At 41.5% G+C, this 21,616-nt stretch overlaps 1 protein-coding gene across 4 annotated transcripts in view; it reads right to left on the bottom strand.

The window, feature by feature from the left end:
* CORIN (corin, serine peptidase) overlaps positions 1-21,616 on the bottom strand; it is a 246,408-nt gene that overhangs the window by 46,175 nt on the left and 178,617 nt on the right. For all 4 annotated transcript variants that reach the window (XM_082728362.1, XM_082728363.1, XM_082728364.1 and 1 more), the window contains 4 exons: positions 15,635-15,866; positions 11,325-11,470; positions 10,443-10,550; positions 1,246-1,359 (listed from right to left, as the gene is read on the bottom strand). In XM_082728362.1, coding sequence (XP_082584488.1) covers positions 1,246-1,359; positions 10,443-10,550; positions 11,325-11,470; positions 15,635-15,866 — 600 coding nt within the window. The remainder of the gene's footprint in view (positions 1-1,245; positions 1,360-10,442; positions 10,551-11,324; positions 11,471-15,634; positions 15,867-21,616) is intronic.

Here is a 21,616-nt window from a genome sequence, read left to right as displayed (position 1 = left end):
CTGGGACAGGGACAACCTGAAGGAAACAGCATCTTTTTTCTAATTGGTTCTCCCAAAGGGGTGCTTCTTTTTCCATCTGGCCATTTAGATGGTATATATATTTTTTCTTTTTATCAGCACAAAAGATTAGTATTTTTTTTATTACAGTTGATTGACTTTAAATAAAACAGGTTACCCTCCAGAATAAAGCAAAAACTGAGATTGTCCAAAGAAGGAATTTTGTCTCAAGATTGTAACAGTGAAATCCTGTCCAAGTCTCCAGCCCACTGGCTTGCCCTACAGATCTCAGACTCAAGATTGCAACATCATCTCTTACCTGAATATACAGCCTACTGGCCTGCCCTACAGACTTCCAACTTGACAGCCCCCACAACTGCGGGAGCCAGTTTCTTTTCTTTCCCTTTTTTCTTTTTTTTAAATTATTTATTTCTTTTCAGAGTAACAGTATTCATTGTTTTTGCACCACACCCAGTGCTCCATGCAAACAGATTGCAGAGATGGTATATTTTCTAATCCATACAAAGACCCCTAATGCTAGCTGGAAACTTTCTCAAAGTTGGCCAATCTGAGTGAATCCTTATGTGATATTCCAGACATGAGTACTTTAAAAACTTGGGACAATAGTGCACATAATACTTTATATTTTGTTTCATTCAACTAATGACATGTTATGAACCCAGGAGGAATTATTCTTTTATTTTTATTTTTTAATTCTTTTTAAAGTTTTTTTTTTTTTAAGATTTTATTTATTTATTTGATAGAGAGTGAGAGAGAGAATGACAGGGGAGAAGGTCAGAGGGAGAAGCAGACTCCTCATGGAGCTGGGAGCCCGATGTGGCGGGACTCGATTCCAGGATTCTGGGATTGTGACCTGAGCCGAAGGCAGTTGCTTAACCAACTGAGCCACCCAGGCGTCCCGAGGAATTATTCTTTTAAACTGATTTTTAACATCTGCATATTATTTCATCTTATGGTTGTATTTTATGTCCCCTCTTTTTGGACATTTGGAGTGTTTTAATTCCTCCATGTGATAAATAACACTGGAATAGTATCACAGTGAATATAATTTATATAGCTTGATTATGTCCTGCATGTGTTTCTGTAAGTGGAGTTTTAATCAAAAGATCTGATACTTATCAAAAAGATCTGATACTTATTTCCAAATTTCTAGTTTATACTCAAAATGAGCATTAATCAGTGTTTAACATAAACAAAGTTGTGTTGACCAAAGCAATAGGCACTTACAACAGTTCTTCTCATCCATGCCATCAGGACAGTCGGGGAACCCATCACAGATGACTGTATGCTTCAAACATTGCTTATTGGATGGACATTCCCACAGATCTCTCTCTCTACAGCCTGAAGACAGAAGAAAAGGTTATTTCCAACAGACATAAACATCAAAATAATGATGAATTTGGTCAAGCAAGGTAGAAAAATTATAGCACAAAGGCATGATTTCTTTCTTCCTAAAAAATCTTGACTTCCGTATACCATGAAAAATGTAATTTTGAGAGTAGAGATATTCAATAATCTCCATGCTGCCATATAAACAGGACAGTTTTCCTAAGAGAAGATCAAAAGTGACAAATGGAAAATGGGGAAAAAAAATGAAAAAAGGAACTATACATTAACGCTCATTTTTGGCTGTTCCTTTTGCATTCTGAGTCAATTTGCCAGCACATAAGACTCATCTATAAAATGATAAGTTATGCTTCTAAGTAAATATGCCAAAACCTAGTGATTTAAATACGTATTACCTTAAAATGTAATTTCAGTCAACCAATGGAAAGACCATCTGTGTGTTTGGTAAGAGATGTTTCCTATGCCAAATGCCTACAAAACTAATTTAAGAGCCAGGTACAAAAGCTGTCACTGCAGTAACATATTCTAAGAGATCTAAGGAGATCAACTTCATCAATTAATATGAGAAATGAATGTAATTTGCATAAGATTGGGACTATAAGCTTGAACTGTAATTTGCCTATGAAATAGCAAGAACCTGCAATGAACTTTAAAAAAGGCCATTTGAATCAAATGCAGGCATTTCACATATCTGCTAAAACATGCGAGAATCTAACGAGCTCTCATCACTCCAGTGGGATCCACAGTCCTTACCAGGCAGCAAGGTGCATCTTTGGGTTCCCCTCCCCTCCCCGACGCTACAACAGCTGGTAGTGCACGGCAGGCCTCCAACACACGTGTGTGGTTTTGTTTTTGTTTTTGTTTTTTATGATTTTATGTATTTATTTGACAGAGAGAGAGAGGGATCACAGTTAGGCAGAGCAGCAGGGCGGGGACAGAGCAGGCTCCCCGCTGAGCAGAGAGTCCGATGCAGAGCTTGATCCCAGGACCCTGAGATCATGACTTGAGTCAAAGGCAGAAGCTTAACCAACTAAGCCACCCAGGCGCCCAGCATATGTGTATTTTAAATGGAACTTCATTTCATGTGAGGAACAAAAGGCCTCTCCCCTTTCCGGGAAAAGATCATGTAGTTTAAGGTGAGTGAAATGCAAAGCTGTGATCAAATAAGGGCTTTCTTTAAAAAGGCTATTTTCCATTTGACCTACCACAAACATTTCAGAGAAATTTTGTAGATGATTGACCTATGTTTCTTGGAATCCGTTATATGAAAAAAACCTGTTTTCCAAAATTCTCACTAGGAAGTTATCAAAATAAGTCACTAGAAGAAAAATTTTTATTATGAGCTAAAATTAGATTGAAAGTGTTCAAAAAGTAGGAAATAAACAGTGGGGGTGTTTCACTAGCTGTCCATCTGGAACGGTCTTAGGCCCAGAGCTGTCTATTACAGGAACTCATGAGGATTTTATTTGGCATATCAGCTAGCAGCGGATACAGACATCATCTGGAGTGTTCTGTCAATAACAGACTTGTCACAAACCACACTGCTTGGTAGAAAGAATTAGCGAAAACAGCATGAGCCTTTCTAATTATTCACATGGTACCCTTCCTAAGAGTCTGGAGAACTTGAACCTCTGGAATGAGCTGATGAAGGACCACAAAAGTAGATTTTCTGGGACATAAGTAAGAGCTCGGTATAATAATAATAATAATAACTACAACAATAACAACAACAAGACAATATTCATTATCCACTATATATCCACATTATAAATACTAGTTTTAATCCCTATAATAATACCACAATGTCAGTACTATGATCATTATTTTATAAATGAGGAAACTGAGATTTAGAGAAAATAAATAAATTGTTCCAAATCACAGCCTTATAGAGAAGATCCACTTGGATCCGGGTGCAAGTGCTTAACAGCAGTCCTCTGTAAAATAAGAATGTAATACGTACATGAGGGTTAGAAAGCAAGGGAAGGACAGCATCAGAGTCAGAAACCTGAACTGGGGGGTGCCTGGGTGGCTCAGTGGGTTGAAGCCTCTGCCTTCGGCTCAGGTCATGATCCCAGGGTCCTAGGATCTAGCCCCGCATCCGGCTCTCTGCTCAGCAGGAAGCCTGCTTCCCTTCCTCTCTCTCTGCCTGCCTCTCTGCCTACTTGAGATCTCTGTCTGTCAAATAAATAAATAAAATCTTTAGAAAAAAAGAAACCTGAATTGGAATCCTAGCTCCAATTTCACCAGCTGTGTAACCTTGGATAGTTACTTAACTTCTCTGAACCTCAGTTTCCATATCTCTAAAAGAGTAATAATAATGCTGGCTACAGAGAGCTGCTCTACAGATTAAACGAGTACTCTCTAAGCATTAACTTACCCTTTTGTATCGTCTCTTTTCTAATAAAAAATGTGTGTGGAATTATGGTGAGCATAGACAAAGTGAGATGAAGAGGTCAAGACATTAGTCCCAAGGAACACAGCATTATTATGTTGTGAAGCATCAGCTGTCTCTTTAAGTGACATCCTTGGTGTAATTGTGTTTTAAATGTATGTTTTAAAACAAAGAGTATGGGGGCCCCTGGGTGGCTCAGTGGGTTAAAGCCTCTGCCTTTGGCTCAGGTCATGATCCCGGGGATCCTGGGATTGAACCCCGAGATGGGCTCTCTGCTCAGCAGAGAGCCTGCTTCCCCCAACCCCACCTGCCTGCCTCTCTGCCTACTTGTGATCTCTGTCAAATAAATAAAATCTTAAAAAAATAAAATAAAGGCACTAAACTGTAAAATCTTTGAAAATCTATTTAAAACAAATAAAAATAAAAATAAAACAAAGAGTATGACTCCACTAAAAGTCAAAGACAGGTATGGTGGGGGGGGGGGTAGGATGTTTAACGCAGCTGCAAGTTATGAAACCGAGTAATTGTTATGTCAGAATCACAACCAACCCACCACAGAGATAATGACAACACCCACGGCATGTTGCTAAGGTGACCAGTTGCTCTGGGCTTGCCTGTTCTGAGCCCTAACTGTCCCTCATTCTAAGAGTCCCCCACCGTCCCTGGAAAACCAGATGTTCCTTCACACTAAGTGCCCTAAGCTTTGTGCCGCGTTCTTCACTTCCTCAATCCCTCATTTTCACAAAAACTCTGTGAAGCAGCAGCCTTCCCAGCCAGGGGCAGGTCCCACATGAACTGGGGCACCTTCTTTTCCTAAGGCAGATGCTGCTTGTCCTGGAAAAGTCTCTGAGGCCCACACGCAGGGTGAGGAGGTCTGCTCATTCGGTCTGCTAATTTGAGCTTCATGAGAGAAAAAATACCTCCAGGGAGGAACGGGTCAGAAGAGCAAGGGGCAAGATGAACTTGGCTCCTGGACCGGCTGGGGCTGGAACAGTCTGGATCTAGTCGTCTTGGGCGGGCAACAGGAACTGCAGTGGTAAGGCTCAGGGCACCAGGCGCGAAGGCCCCTCTGGGTCACACCACCTTGGGAGATGGGGCCCCAGTCTCAAGGACCAGCAGCAGCACCCGCAGCAGCAGCCCAAACAGAGGACCTGCCTCCCCACCCATCTCAGGCCTGACCACGAGGGACAGCAACACCAGCACCCACCAGAGGGCTCCCAATTCCTCACAGCCCCTCCTGACCCCTCCCCTGTTTAGGCGTGACACCCCTGTAACATTCTCTTCAACACACACTGGCCTAGGACCCTATGAGGAGGCAGGGTGGGGCAGTGGGAAGGGCCTTAACTATGGGCTGGGGACCTCCTTCAGGGACTAACCCTGGAGATGGGGACATCCACCCCCAGACAGGCACTAGTACCTCCAGGAGGAAACACCACCCCACGGCCCCTGTTTACGACATGAACCAGGGACTTTTGCCCAGCTCCTGCTTTGGACATGACATACCAGCCTGCTCTCCTCTGCTGTACACGAGACCTCGGTCGCCAGAGACAAGACCAAGCAAGATAGGACTCCTCCCCTCCAGCGAGACCCCGGGGTGACCTTTGAAGGGAAGTCATCTCCTGGATATCCTAGCACCTGGCAGATGGGTTTTTAGTCATTGCCTTCTGAGGAATGAAAAAAGCCTGTTAGAAGCATTCCAAGCTTTGGAGGATAATCTGGGTGATCTCTACATTTTACAGGTGAGAACACGGAGGCCCGGAGAAATTAAGTGAGTGACCGGCCGAACGTCACACAGTCTCTGCGTGCTGAGCTGAGATTTAAATCCAAGGCTAGGTCTACACAGAGCCCTCCCTTCATCTCGGGCTGTCCAAGACGCCACATAACAGAGCCAAGTAATTGACTGGGCAGCAAAATACCCCAAAGGAAGAAGAATGTCCCTCCCTTAACATGGAAAAATTAAACCCTATGGAGTGATTAGAGAGCAATCCTAAAGATTCATCCCAAAAGCACATTTGGGGGTATCTGACATCATAGGGACACAATGGCCTCACTCTGTTCCTACTAGGCAGAGCCGAGTCAGGGTCTCCCACGAGCAAAGAGAAATGCAGGCATGGAGACTATTTTTGCCAAGAATGCCAGGTAAGCCATTTGTGTAACTGTGAGAAGTTATACAAATACTACTGAAGAGTCCAAATGGATAGAAAAAAAAAAAAGGTCTCTTGGAAAACTTTTAAAACCAAGTGGTACAAAAAAATAAATAAATAAATAAATAAAATAAAACCAAGTGGTACAAATATCAGCCCACAAATACCAGCGTCAGAGTCTTTGAGCACAGCCTAAAAGTGCTTCGATCCCAAGAGAAGGTTATATTTAAAATTTTATTTTATTGGAGCCCTAGGGGAGATAAAAGATAGACGATGAAATGATTTTTAATCATTTGAAGATAAACAGAGAGACACTTAATGACACTTGGGTATTTGTACTGTCGTCTATCTTTCTCCGTATGGCACATACCTCTTTTAAAAAAAAAAAAGATTTTATTTATTTGACACAGAGAGAAAAAGAAACAGAGAGAGAGGCAGATTCCTCACTGAGCAGGGAGACTGATGCAGGGCTCGATCCCAGGGCCCTGGCATCATGACCTGAGCCGAAGGCAGACGCTTAACCCACTGAGCCACCCAGGCACCCTTGGTGTATACCCTTTCTTTCTTTCTTTTTTTTTTTTTATTAAAGATATTTATTTATTTATTTGACAGACAGAGATCACAAGTAGACAGAGAGGCAGGCAGAGAGAGAGGAAGGGAAGCAGGCTCCCTGCTGAGCAGAGAGCCCAATGGGGGGCTCGATCCCAGGACCCTGAGATCATGACCTGAGCCGAAGGCAGAGGCTTAACCCACTGAGCCACCCAGGCACCCCAGTGTATACCCTTTTATATAGAATAGTAATCAATTAGTCATTGTAAGGAGTGTTTGTGTAAAAAAAGGATGTTATTTCTCTAGTAAATATAATGAAACTATCTTTGCTATATTCTCTCTTTTTAAAGAAATTTTATTTATTTATTTGACAAACAGAGATCACAAGTAGGCAGAGAGGCAGGCAGAGAAAGAGGGGGGAAGCAGACTCCAGGCTGAGCAGAGAGCTGGATGCAGGGCTCGATCCCAGGACCGTGGGATCATGACCTGAGACAAAGGCAGAGGCTTTAACCTACTGAGCCACCCAGACACCCTTGCTATATTCTCTTTTAACTGTCCCCATTAAGAAGACACGCTGCTCAGACCACAGCCCAGCTACCACCTTGCTTCTGCTGGAAGCCCACCCAAATCATGGACGCAGGCTGAGCAAAACTCAACCTCAGTCTCACCACCTCAAATCTCTGCATGAAGGCAAAGCCCAGAAACATAACCCATTGTTATTTTCCTCAACTGTCCTTTCTTTGATACCATCGCTGTTCACGTCTTTGATCGGATCTTCACCTTTTCCTTCACTGCTGAGGTATCCGTGCTTGGAAAATGTGACGTTGAAAACCAACTTATCATCGGGCTGCTAGTTTTACACACAGCTCCGTCCATAGAACAGAGGCGTTCAGTGAATGACAAGCCAGCAACCTTTTCTAAGGCTGAAGTGCTTCTGTCCTCACACAGCAGAGACCCTGTAAATCGCTCCCACTTTTTGGGCTTCCCTCCCATGTAGCCAGCCTGGAATGATGCGTTCAGATTTGTGTAATTCTTTTTTTTTTTTTTTAGAAAAAAATTTTTTTTAAGATTTTATTTATTTATTTGACAGACAGAGATTACAAGTAGGCAGAGAGAGAGGAGGAAGCAGGCTCCCTGCTGAGCAGAGAGCCCAATGTGGGGCTCGATCCCAGGACTCTTAGATCATGACCTGAGCCAAAGGCAGAGGCTTTAACCCACTGAGCCACCCAGGCACCCCAGATTTGTGTAATTCTAATTCTTCCAAATACTTGCTGAAAACATTTCCAGTACCGACAGTGTTTTCATTATTTCATGTCCGTGTTGTTTACGTTAGCGATTACTCAATCAAAACAACCTCAACAACAGAAATGTACCACAAGAGCAGGAGACACTTCAGAGCAACACTGCCCATGGCTAAAGGCTATGCATATACAGGTAACCCCCACTTCTCCAAAGTTCGCATCACGCCACTTTGTTTTTTCGGAAGACCTAGATTGGTAGCTGTTTCTGCTAACTGAATGAAATCGGAAGAGTATTTTCACTTTTACAGAAAAGAGCAAAAAATGAAAACAGCTTCTGCATTTGTTGGGTTGCAAGGCGTTAAGCAGGCAGCATGGACCCTGAGTGAGTAGCGCCCCCAGGATCCTTTCCCGGGAACTACATTCAGCGTCTCAGCATCACGTCGCCATAGTTTTGATGTTTGTGAGCATCTCTGCTGTATCTGGATTTATTCGGTACATCCACGAGAAAAGCCTAAGCGAGGATACTTTTAAGGCCTGGGGGCAGTCAGAATTTTTTTCTACATAAATCAATGGTAATTGCTTCTTCACTTCTTCACAATTTTGGCTTATGAAAGTTTTTGTAAGAATGCTCTACTTTTGGAAAGCAGGGGAAATCTGTATTTTAAAAGCATATTCATAAACGGTGTGCTTTGGCTACCATGTTTCCCCGCTGCAGATTTTCCAAAGAAACACAAAATAAATTTCCATCGCGCCCATTATTTTGTAGCTAAATGAAACAAGTATTATTTTTAAGGGGAAAACCCGTTACTGTTTTCAGACATTCTGGAGGATCTGCAGCATATGCGAGTCAATAGTTAATTGTCACATTATTCAGGAAAGTTCAAGCCTTTACATGCATTATACTCCACAATGACGGAAACCCAGCTTCAGTGGGGCTGCGGTTGGCATCGCCAGATGGTACCACGCATGCCCACGGAAACAGAGGGATAACTGAGAAAATGACAAGTGGGAACCGGATGATTTCCCAATGGTCTTTCATCAGTGACTTCTTCATTTGCTTTTTAAGTGTCTCATTGTCCCAAAGCACTGGACATGCCCATTCAAATGTGTGCACATATTCCAAAGGGGAATATATATAAAATTTCTATCATCGGTCACTTTGAAAAACTTAATGAGGGTTTTCTCATAGGTGAATACTGCTGGAGCAATTAATGTAACTCCAAATGAATTAATTTCTCTCCCACTCGTAGCTTTCCTGAACTAGAGCTCTCTCTCACTAATGCCACCAATATATTGAGTGTTGATAGGGATTAGACCACTGACTCTTATCATTCTGGTGTACCTTTAACTGTGTGAATAAAGTCTTGATTAAAAACTCATGACTCAACTAGAAACCTGATACTGTAGGGTCATTTAAACTCTTTAGTGTTTTTAATTTCTTTTTGCAGAATATATTCAAAGACTCAGACCATTTAAAGCTAAGTTTTTACATTTCTCAAATACTTAGTCCCCTACCACAGATTTAGGCCTCACCACCACCAGTAGAGTACATGTGATCTCTTCAAACTACCAAAGACAAGCCATTCTAAATTGCATCTCAGAATAACATATCCCACTGCAAGTCATAGTTTAGCAAACAAATCCAAGAGATTCTCAATAAGTCATTTATATGGGGATATTCAATGACTTTGGATTTATTTCTCTACGTAAAGACCACAAACAAGCAAACAACAGTAGCTTCTCAAAACACTGGATGTTCTTCTCTAACAAAATTACCCCTGGCCATTGTACCATCATTCTGACAGGTCTAATTTTCTAGAGGATGCTCTTGTCCATATTTATAGAAACTGATAGGATTTCAGTTTATTGCTTGTGACATTTTGTCTAGACCAGAAGGGCAATGTCTACTATGGAAAATTCACTTCGGGAAGCAAGGCAATATTTCATACCTCAAAGGCCAAAAGAATAAAATGATTTCAAAAGATGTATTGCCCTTCATGGTTTTAAAGACAAAGAGTGTCTATTCATTTGTAAGCAGAACAAGGTAAACGATCATAACCAAAGTATTCTTTGGATAGCCTTTCAATCATTTTGCTTTATTCCAGAACATTGCTTAGTAAAAAGCATTGCCCATTTTCAATTCCCTGACACATTTTGAGGTTACGAGTACAGAGGTTTGCAGGAAAATAAAATGGGAATTAGCTCCACTCAAATTACCACTGGCATTTCTGGCCTTTCCATAGGTGATTTTGGAACTCAATGCAGAAACGTCAGAAGGAGTTTTATTCTTTGCTGACAGAGACAAAATCAGAGAGGGCATGAAAATGAATCCCAATTAAATTTGAATGCTGGAGCCTGAACTCTTTGTATATCTAGATGCCTATTTAAAAACATGGAAATCATATGCAAAGACACTATTATTCTTTTAGACAAGTGACAACTGCTTTCTATCTCTAATAATAAAAATAATCCCTTACATTTGTGAAGTGCTTCTCCTTTTACTAAGGCTTTGCACATATAACATCAAGCTTATGAACAGAAGTATAATTTAGGGAAAATCAATGGAGTTAACAGGAAAAAAACCTATTGATTCAGACCTTGTCATTTGGTAATATTAAAAGTAACTGCATTAGCATTCAATCCTCATCACTACTTAAGACCATCCATAAATGGTTGACATTTTTAAATACAGTCCTTTATCCTAACCAGACATTTCTTGTGTATCCAAGATAAGTGTCATCTCACACATACCACAGTTTTCTTCGTCACTGTCATCATCACAGTCGGCCTGGCCATCACATCTTCTGGAAGCCAGAACACACCGTCCAGAGCCACACTTGAAGTGACTAGGTGAGCATTCTGTTCAAACCAATGAGCCGTGTTAGTTTCATTAGGCAGAAAACCTGGAACCATCAGCTCGTTTATCTATTTACGCGTGGGCTATTGCCAAGGAGCTATTCTAGAAGATAAAATGGTCTTTGCCAAGCAGAACCAACCACAGCTAACTTGGCTTTCTCCGTTTGCTTATCAGACTCTTTCTCCTTCATCTTGGTATCATCTCTCCAGTCAGTGGTGTCTTTATGCTCTCCAGTATTTAATCACTTTCCTGAACAGACAGCCATGTCCATTCACAGACTGTCAGAGCCTGAAAGAGCCTTTGGATCCAGTACTTGTAACTGCCCAGCTGCCCTTAATGCGTCAACATTGTTTCCTTTTCTAATCCTTCCATCAGTGCGGTCAAGTCCCTGATTCCATTTCTCTACCTGATGATCCTACGTTGCCAAGGTCTCTAAGTGTTTAAACTTGCATAACCAGGGCTTGCTGCCCACCACCACCCTGAGGACCCCTAGTACAAAAGCGGCATGCACATATAATGGGCTCCGGGAGCTGGGTGTGGTTAGCATAAACACTTCGAATATTAAATATATCTCAGCAATTTATCTTTAAAATGAAGACAACATCTAACAGATGAGCACCAAGGTTTTCAATGTAACCAGCTTCACAGACTCACTCACCCCTGTGGCCTGGCTGACGACTAGAACACAGTAAGAACACTAGCAACAGAGAACCTGGAGAAGATAGTGATGGGTTATCCATGTTAGCTAACCCACGGTAATTAATTTAAAAATTAACCTTCCACAGCTTCGTCAGGCATTAGACAGGTTTGGTTGTCTGAATTTTCCTCTGGAAATTGATTGCAGTCTGTGTCTTCAGGCCACTGTAGGCCCACAACCCCAAGGACAGACTCGCAGTGTTCTTTGGAGTGCTCACACAGGGCTCTAAGAGAGCAAGAAAGATACGACATGGGAGGCAGAAGCAGCTACGCCTGAGAGTGTGTGAAGAAATAGGTAGGGTTTGAATTCTGTGTGAGTGTGGGCCTCTGCATGTATCCTGCGTGTGCGTGTGTGTGTGTATGTATATATACACCAATAGAGAGAGGTGCACAGATACATAATTGATATTTGGGAAAACAAAATGATCCTACCTCTCTCCACAAAGGACATGCATGCCAGCCACAGACTTTCATTAAGAGAACTGTCATGATGGAACTAGAAATAGAAATTTGTTGTGTGTGTTTTTATTGAAATCTATTTCATATGACACGCTGTAAATTTAAGGTGGAAAACATGGTGAGTTGATATGTTCATCTATTATGTGATTGTCATGTAGAGGTCGAATCTCTATCATATCACGTAATTATCATTACTCTTTTGTGGTTGGAATAATTAAGATCTAGACTCTTAGCAGGTTTGATGATTATAATCTTGTTGTCTGTATTCACCAAATGGTACACAAGATTTCCAGCACCTTTATATCTAGTAATTGCAAGTTTACACCCATGAACAACATTTCCTCTGAACAAGATTCCCCTCTGCCCTTTCCCTTTCTCATTCTCTGTCTTTCAAGCAGACACATTCTCCAATGTTTTTATTCCAAGCCAGGAAGTTCTCAACATCGGTTTGGATAGTCTGACACCAAGGATCATGGAATCTATATAGTAGCAGCCCCTGAGAGGTCTCGCCCTCTGGGGACCAGCCACGGGGACTATTTCATGTGCCAACCTGGTTTACCTAAGGCATGGATGGCCATCATCACATGAGCTTAGACCCATAGTGTTGAAAAGCTTGAAAATTCTCCCAAACCCGTCTCTACTGAGCTCAAGTTGGTTTAAACAAAGTGCGCTTGTTTCCTTTTTAAAGAAAAGATATACCAAGCATTGTGCTAGGTGCTTTCTTTCCTGTGTGTCCTCTCATTTGCACAAAACATATTTTTAAAGTGAGGTATCAGCATGACTTTCTTTACTCCTTATGAAGGAAAATTGGTTTTGCCTACATATATTACCAAGAAATGAGCTACATAGTTAAAAAAAAAAAAAAGCCATATAAGCAAAAAAATAGCCCAAATAAGTTCCTAGGAGAATTTTTTTTCATTTCATTTCAAATATATTATTTATTTTCAAAAGTTATAAACTTTAAACTATTAATTTCAACAAAGTTCTCTGTCTCTCTCTCTTGATATGATGGGGCAGAGCTTCCAGAAAGGTCAGCTCCAGCCTGGCTAGAAACTGGTAGGGAAAGGTTAACAATAGAATGGAGAGAAAGCTCTAGCACATGAAGTCTGTACTTTCAGAGAAAGCTCTAGCACATGAAGTCTGTACAGGACAGGCCATAACTTGATGCTGGCTTAGCCTCAGATCTTGGGCAAAGTCAAAGCCGTGGAGTTCCCACACTAGTTTTGCAAAAACAGTAAGTTCAATAGTGTTCAATAACTCTCTGTGAGACTGAAGGGTTTTATGGCAGATTTAGAAATAATATCTATGATTTATTTGCTGCAATTTTAAATTTGCCACAGGATACCTCATTTTTACAGAGCACTGTATAGTTCCTGACTTCACCACTTCCTATTTCTTCTATAAAATGGAAATCATACAATAATATAGTGAGATAATATGATAAAAATAAGACAATGTGCCACACAGCAACGACAGGTGACACTGTTCTTACCCTAATCTGTGTGGCGTTCCGCCACCGGCAACAGCCCTGAAGGTAGGGGCCTCCCTCAAAAGAATATTTTGAGGACGAGATGGCAATACTACCCTAAAATATTTAACACATTGTAAGGGCTCGATAATGTTAGATTTTTCAGACTCATAGCTTCAAAATTAAATGTTCAGACCCATAAATGGGCATGGCAAAAACAGCATTGCTTCATGAACACATGAGTATATTATTCTTGTCAAAATATGTAAAAAATTCTTAAAAGCAAATCTCAAAATATAAAACTCATTTTGAGAGCCACTGAAAATGAAAGACATATATGTAAACCAAAGAAATAGAACTGAAATATCTAAAGGAAGTTCACTAAAATGTTGATTGAATAATGTCTCAGGGTCAGTCTCGTCTTGGGCATTTTAATGTGAAACACAAGCCCTGAAATTATAAATCATACGTGGATGTAAATTTGTTCCAGAGAATACTCCATTAGGGAAATTTTTTATACATGTGAAAAGAAAATCAATGCAAGCATTTGTTAAGTATTATCACAAGTGATTAGTCAGTATCCTTGACCTTGCTTAGCCAAAGTGGAATAAAATTTAGAAATAACTTTTCAACATAAAATGAGGAGATGTTTTCTTAGGGATACTTTCAAAGGCGTTTTACAGAAGTTTTCGGAATTATGTGCGCACAAGGCAGCATTAACTTTTAACCTGTTTGTATAATTTATTCACTTCCCCAACTCATTCTGAAATTTTATTGTTTCCTGTCCCTCCACAGGTGCCCCTTCCCTGTCATCCATTTGCTATTTGGCACTTAATTTATTGTTTCCCCATCTGTCCGCTACATCGATATTACTGCTACTCCTCGAAACTCCGGGTGACTTCTGATCCCAACATATGGTTCCCGTGGTTACTGGACAAGCACATCTGTATATTCACCCCTTGATGGGAGACAGCGTAAAGGGGGCAGCTGCCCACCTCCGTGACAGCTGTCTTGTCTTGTACGTTCCTGGCCGACACCGCCACATGTGGCAGAGAAGAGAGACCAACCTGCCACTGGGCAGCCGCGCTCCTCTCCTACCATCAGAGCTTAGAGCCAGAAGTATCCACGTTCATGTGCATTCACTCACGCTCCCAGCGACTCCATCCAACCACCGTAACTGTGTTGGTTTTATTTCTTATTTATTTGTTTAAAGATTTTATTTATTTATTTGACAGAGAGAGCACAAGCAGGGGGAGCAGCAGAGGGAGAGGGAGAAACAGACTCCCCCTGAGCAGAACGCCCCACATCGGGCTCGAACCCAGGACCCCAGGATCATGACCTGAGCTAAAGGTAGACGCTTCACCGACTGAGCCACCCAGCATGTCCTATCTTGTTTTTATAGACGAGCAGAAGACTGAGATTGGGAGAGACCGAGGAATCTGTCCCAGGCCACAGAGCAGCCACAGAAGAGCCAGGAGTTGGACCAGATGGTGGACTCCTAGAGTAGGACTCTTAACCTGAAGTAGGATATCGTTCATCCCCAATCCAAGCTGCAGGCTTGAAATGCTGCCCCTCATTTCATCCAAGCAGGCAGAAAAACGTCAGCGAGCTCCATTCTTTGTCCAACCTTCAGACCACTGCTTACGTAATGGTGCTGACATTGGAGCGTATCAAAAATGGCAGCATTTTAAAACATCCGTGTTGCCAGACAAAAAAGCAGATACACCCTTTCTTCTGCTGACTCACATTTAGAATGCTTCTTGATCCACCAAAGTGAAACATGCATGATTTTATTTGATTAAAGTATGTGAACTACTGAGGTGCCTGGGCGGCTCAGTCATTAAGTGTCTGCCTTTGGCTCAGGTTATGATCCCAGGTCCTGGGATTGAGCCCTGCATCGGGCTCCATGCTTGGTGGGGAGTCTGCTTCTCCCTTTCCTTCTACCTTCTACCCCTGCTTGTGCGCACTCTCTCTCTCTCTATGTCAAGTAAATAAATAGGATCTTTAGAAAAAAATAAAGTAAGTGAGCTGTTACGAAAGGCAATTCATACCTCCCTTGTATGGTACTCCAGTCATGAACCCTAACTCAAATATTCATTTTAGAATTCCTACTTCTTTACCATTTTTCAAAAAAGATTTTATTTATTTATTTATTTATTTGAGAGAGAGAGAGAGAGAGAATGAATGAGAGGGGAGGTCAGAGGGAAAAGCAGACTCCCCATGGAGCTGGGAACCTGAGGTGGGACTCGATCCCAGGACTCCAGGATCATGACCTAAGCCACAGGCAGTCGCTTAACCAACTGAGCCACCCAGGCATCCACTTCTTTACCTTTTAAACACATGACTTGTTAAATACAGAGCTCCTTAGCAATATGGGCTTTGTCTACACTCAAACTGAGCCTGGGATTCTTTGGTTCTCCCTGAGGGAAAGTGAGGGTGCTGGGGGAGACCTCACTGTGTTACCTGCAAGGTGGGATCCGCTGGCTTGTGTTCACGTCACACTTTGGTACCAAAATGGTGCAAGCAAAGAACATGAGGTATTTGTAACAGTTGGTTTGAACAAGTGCAGGGAAAAGAGAGGACTCCCAGCTGATGGACGCCTCCTTCTGAGTCCTGTGGCCCAGGTAATTTGGATAAATTGTATGGTTGTAGGGTAAATTCATGCAGAGTTCCAACGTAATTGGTTCACACTGACCTAACAAGAAAACACACATATAGGTACATAAATATCTCTCCCTATTTATATATGGTCAATTTCACGTGTAAAACAATATCTTAAAAACTTATAAAACTGAAATCTATCTTACCTTCCTTTTTAAAAAATACCTAAGACGAGAAGGCAAACAGTCCATAACTTCCATCAGAAGATAAATATTTTGGTTAAAGAGCCGCCATGCTGAGAATCACTTCTGTCAGGCAGCTGCATGCACAGCACCCAGTATGCATGTCGGAGAAAGACTTTCTTTGTTTTTCCCCTAGGCTCAACCCACCTGAAAGCAACTTTCTTCTATGTTTCCTTTTACCCATTTTGTCTTCTGATTTATTCATGACTTCTTAAAGAATATATTCCCTCATCTTCACAGCCATTTAAAAAATCAATGAATTTGGTCAAACAGATGATTATTAGATTGTGTCTTTCTATATGTTTCAGTGTTGATCCGTGGATTTGAATATAAGGCGACAAGATTTCAGGGCAAGAGGAGGCTGAGCTCTCATTAGGCAGCCATGGCTAATGAGAAGAACTACTAACCCATTAGCCTGGCATGCAAGGCTGTCTCATGCACCAACCACAGCCTAACTTTCCAGCTTCAGCACCAAAGGCTATGTCATCACTGGTATTTCCTTGGGGATGATATGTATTTAAGAATGACATGACTTTGTGGGCCCCGTTAGCTCTTATCTCCTCTTCCTGACACACCTGAAATCACCCTTCAATTGCAGTCATGCTTCTAGCAGCCAGTTGTCTACTATACCAGCTGGAATGATCCTTCCCCATCTTCTTGACCAGGCGAATGCCTCCTTGGCATGTAGGACTCAGCACACACACACACCTCCTCCGGGGAGCCTTCCTGGCCAGCCGCGCCCCCCCTCCCATTCTCAGTAAGAGTCTCTGCTGGGCACCACTGCATCACAGGCATATTCCCACAACACACTCGTGGCCTTCTACCATATTCTTTACTTACTTGTGTCCCCCACATAATTTGGTGATTTTTAAAAGATTTTATTTATGCAATTGAGGGAGAGAGAGAGAGCACACACATGCCGGGGGAGGAGTGAAAGAAAAGGGAGATGGAAAGAATCTCAAGCAGATTCTGTGCTGAGTACAGAGCCAGACTTGGGGCTTGATCTCATGACCCTGAGATCCTGACCCGAGCCAAAAACAAGAGTCAGATGCTTAACTGACTGAGCCACCCAGGTGCCCCTAATTCAGAGATTGTTGGGAAATGAGACTTTATTTCTTGATGTCAGAGTCTGTGCCTAGAGCAGCACCGGAATGGAAGAAGCAAAGGATGGGAGGTAGGGTGGGGGAGGGGGAGGTGAGACAGTGTCAGGAACTCTCCTAGGCTCTTAAAATGTAAAAATAATTTTTCCTCTTTTATAGAACCCCCCCTTAATATTTCCTGCTGTGTCAGCTTGGCGGTCGCATACTCTTTTAAACCTTGCTGGTCTTGGAAACTCTTTATCTCTAGATCCATTTTGAATGTCAGTCTTGCTGGATAAAGTATTCTTGGCTGCAAGTTCTTCTCATTTAATGCCCTGAATATGTCTTGCCAGCCCTTTCTGGCTTGCCAGGTCTCTGTGGACAGGTCTGACATTATTCTGATGGGCTTTCCTCTGTACGTAAGGAGCCTCTTTGTCCTAGCAGCTTTCAAGAGATTGTATCTACAATTATGACTTCTCAATTTTACTATTAGGCGTCTTGGTTTTTTTTTAGAATCTATAATCTTGGCAGAAGACCGTTCTGCCTCTAGTACATGAAAATGGTTCCATTCGCGAGATTGGGAAAATTTTCATGGAGAACTTGCTCCACTGTATCTTCTGGACTTCTTTCTTTCTCCTCCCTTTCAGGGATTCCAATAATTCTGACATTGGAATGTTTCATGGCGTCATTTATTTCCCTAGTTCTGTTTTACTGATTTCTAAGCTGTTTTTTCCAGGCTTCCTCCTGATCCTTTTTCTCTGTTTGTCCTCCAGATTACTAATTCTATCTTCTGTCTCAGTTACCCTAGCTTTTAGAGAATTTAGATTAGATTGGAACTCATTGAGAACACTGTGAACCTCATCCCTAGTAGCTTTCAGTTCTGTCCTAATCAATTCCATTTTGTCATCCATGGCTTTCTCCAACCTAGCTATTGCCTGGGTAATAGCCTCAATTCCCTTTCTGACATGTTGTCTATGTGGATAGCCATTAGCTCTGTTGCAGATGGCCCAGCCTCTGAATTTTTCTTCTGTTGGGCATTCCTCCTCCTGGTCATTTTGGTGAGAGATGGCTGAATGGATACAGCTGGATGTATCAACTGTGGTGCAGTCGAGATGCACCCTGGGACCCTGGGACCCTGGGACGCTTTAGAGCAATCAAGAGTCCCCACCCAAACAAAAGAAAAAAGAAAAAAAAAGTGATAGGGAGAGAAAGACAGGACAAAAAAGAAAGATAAAAGAGAAGGCCCAGCCCAAATGGCCCCAAGGTAAGATTTATGAGGTAAACAAACAAAAACAGACAAACAAAAAGACTGACAAAAGCAGATTACAAGAGAAAAAAATATAGAGAGAGATATATAGATATAGATATAGATATAAAAGCAAGACAAAAAAAAGAACCTCGTCAAAAAGAACCCAAAGACCTCAACGTAAGACAGGAATCCATCAGAATCCTAGAGAACATAGGTAGTAACCTCTTTGATATCAACCACAGCAACTTCTTTCAAGATATGTCTCCAAAGGCAAAGGAAACAAAAGCGAAAATGAACTTTTGGGACTCAAAAGCTTCTGCACAGCAAAGGAAACAGTCAACAAAACAAAGAGGCAACCCACGGAATGGGAGAAGATATTCACAAATGACAGTACAGACAAAAGGTTGATATCCAGGATCTACAAAGAACTTCTTAAACTCAACACACACAAAACAGATAATCATGTCAAAAAATGTGCAGAAGACATGAACAGATACTTCTCCAATGGAGACATACAAATGGCTATCAGACACATGAAAAAATGTTCATCATCACTAGCCATCAGAGAGATTCAAATTAAAACCACATTGAGATACCACCTTACACCAGTTAGTATGGCCAAAATTAGCAAGACAGGAAACAACGTGTGTTGGAGAGGAGGTGGAGAAAGGGGAACCCTCTTACACTGTTGGTGGGAATGCAAGTTGGTGCAGCCTCTTTGGAGAACAGTGTGGAGATTCCTCAAGAAATTAAAAATAGAGCTTCCCTATGACCCTGCCATTGCACTACTAGGTATTTACCCCAAAGATACAGATGTAGTGAAAAGAAGGGCCATATGCACCCCAATGTTCATAGCAGCAATGGCCACGGTCACCAAACTGTGGAAAGAACCACGATGCCCTTCACGTAGGAATGGATAAGGAAGATGTGGTCCATATACACTATGGAGTATTACGCCTCCATCAGAAAGGATGAATACCCAACTTTTGTATCAACATGGACGGGACTGGAAGAGATTATGTTGAGTGAAATAAGTCAAGCAGAGACAGTCAATTATCACATGGTTTCACTTATTTGTGGAGCATAACAAATAGCATGGAGGACAAGGGGAGATGGAGAGGAGAAGGGAGTTGGGGGAAACTGGAAGGGGAAGTGAACCATGAGAGCCTACGGACTCTGAAAAACAATCTGAGGGTTTTGAAGGGGCGGGGGGTGGGAGGTCAGGGGAGCCTGGTGGTGGGTATTATGGAGGGCACGTATTGCATGGAGTACCAGGTGTGGTGCAGAAACAATAAATTCTGTTACACTGAAAAGAAATACGTTTTTAAAAATGTGAAAATAATGAAAAATACAGTCCCTGCAATCAAGGCTCTCCACAATCCTTTTAGGAAGAAAGACACATTTCCCGGTAGCCATGGTATAACCTGAGGATAGGACAGCAGTATTAAAAAGTACTAAGAGCCCAGGGGTACAACGTGGAACCCAAATGGCACTGAAAACCTTCCTAGGATAAAAGGGGTTTAGGGGAATTTGGCAGAAAGCCTCCCTGTTCCCTCTCTGTTTGCAGGAGTCGGAGACGTAAGTAGGTGTATTGGTGAATCTGCCCAGGCCCACTAAAGACTCCACGCCTTATCAAGAGTCATTATTCAATTAAACTTAATTATTTGACCAAGGAGTGAGATACACGTAGACAGATTCCTAACAAGGACTGGGTGATATATTAAAACAGCTCTGAGGGATTGGAGGAAATTCTGTTTCTAAGAAGCCTGATTAAAAGCCTTCCGGACAAAGTGTATTTATGGTCTCAGTCTGCCGGAAAAGACGTAACCTTGTCAAATGGGCATAGTCCTGGCAATGAGTACAGGACGGGAAGAGGAGGAAGACACAGAGGAGGTATGGGGCTGGTTCAGTTTATCATGTCCATGGATTTGTGAACATTTAGTATTTAAATCTTTTGATTTCATATTATTAAAAAAAATGCCTATTCCTTATAACAATAAAAACAATGCAAGATGGGTAAAGAAAAAGTTCTTCGTGTGCCAACAGACTGGGTTTGAATCCTTGCCTGCCTTTCACTGGCTCCTGTCTATGTATACAAGCATCTACACACACAGACAGATTTATGCCGGGTTGCTTCTGCCAAAGTAGAACCTTAGCGTTCCTGGTATTCCTCAATTTGCTTTTGCTGCTTAATTATTCATCGTGACTGACTTATAAGTCAGTAGATGGCACTCTAACTCTATTTTTCCTAATTTCTTTAATATAACTTTACCAAAAAATGGGATAATTCACACAGCTTTTTGATGCAGTCTTTTTTCTTGTATATTCTTTTCCTTTCTATCTCTTCCTCTAAAACCCTATCAAGTTTTATATGTTCAAATAAATAAAATATATTTAGATGATAAGGAGACCTATAACATGGATATTTTTTCTCTTTGACATGTGGGAACTATATCACTTTTGATTTGGGATGAGATATAAACTTTCAATGTATCAGAGCCAAGGAAGATGAGAAAGGCTGAAGTTATGATCATACATTATTCTGGAGATCTCTACTGGATGTGGTAAGGTTGATTGAATCCTGTGTTTTATTCCTTCATAAGGCGTTCTTTACAGAGTGTTAGGCAAGATAAACTCTCAACATATCCATCAACCTCAAATTTTATGATCTACAGTATCAGTAAGTTTTTCTATCTTAAGAATCAGACTCGCTCACTAGCTTGATTTAGGATAGCCACTAGAGGGCAGTTGTGTTACAAGCATGAGGCGGTTTAAGGTTTTGTTTTATTTTGCTTTGTTTTTTGTTTTGTTTTGTTTTTCAATGCCTTTTGATGCCCTGTTTAGCACATGATCCAGAACATAAATGAGGTTTAATAAATATCTGCTGAAAAAAATTATCCTAATGGAGCTTTAATGATATCCCACCTTTCAAAGTCTGAAACTGTGTTTTGTTAAATTCAGCCTAAAGATGGGATTGTTAACTAAATGATGTTACATCCTTGCCATGATGCAATACTCTGAAACCACAGGAAATCACATAGTAAATGATGGTCGCTTACGTGAGAAAATGTCACTTTCAACATCCATTGGCATATACAATATTCTAAGATTCATCTTTGCCTCAAATTCTGTATTTCTCCTTATTATGATTTTTTTAAAAAAGATTTTATTTATTTATTTGACAGAGAGAGATCACAGGTAGGTAGAGAGGCAGGCAAAGAGAGAGAGAGAGGGAAGCAGGCTCCCTGCTGAGCAGAGAGCCCGATGTGGGACT

This window comes from Mustela nivalis (assembly GCF_964662115.1).
Source record: "Mustela nivalis genome assembly, chromosome: 4".
Classification (NCBI taxonomy): domain Eukaryota; kingdom Metazoa; phylum Chordata; class Mammalia; order Carnivora; family Mustelidae; genus Mustela; species Mustela nivalis.
This window is presented reverse-complemented; position numbering and strand designations above follow the sequence as displayed.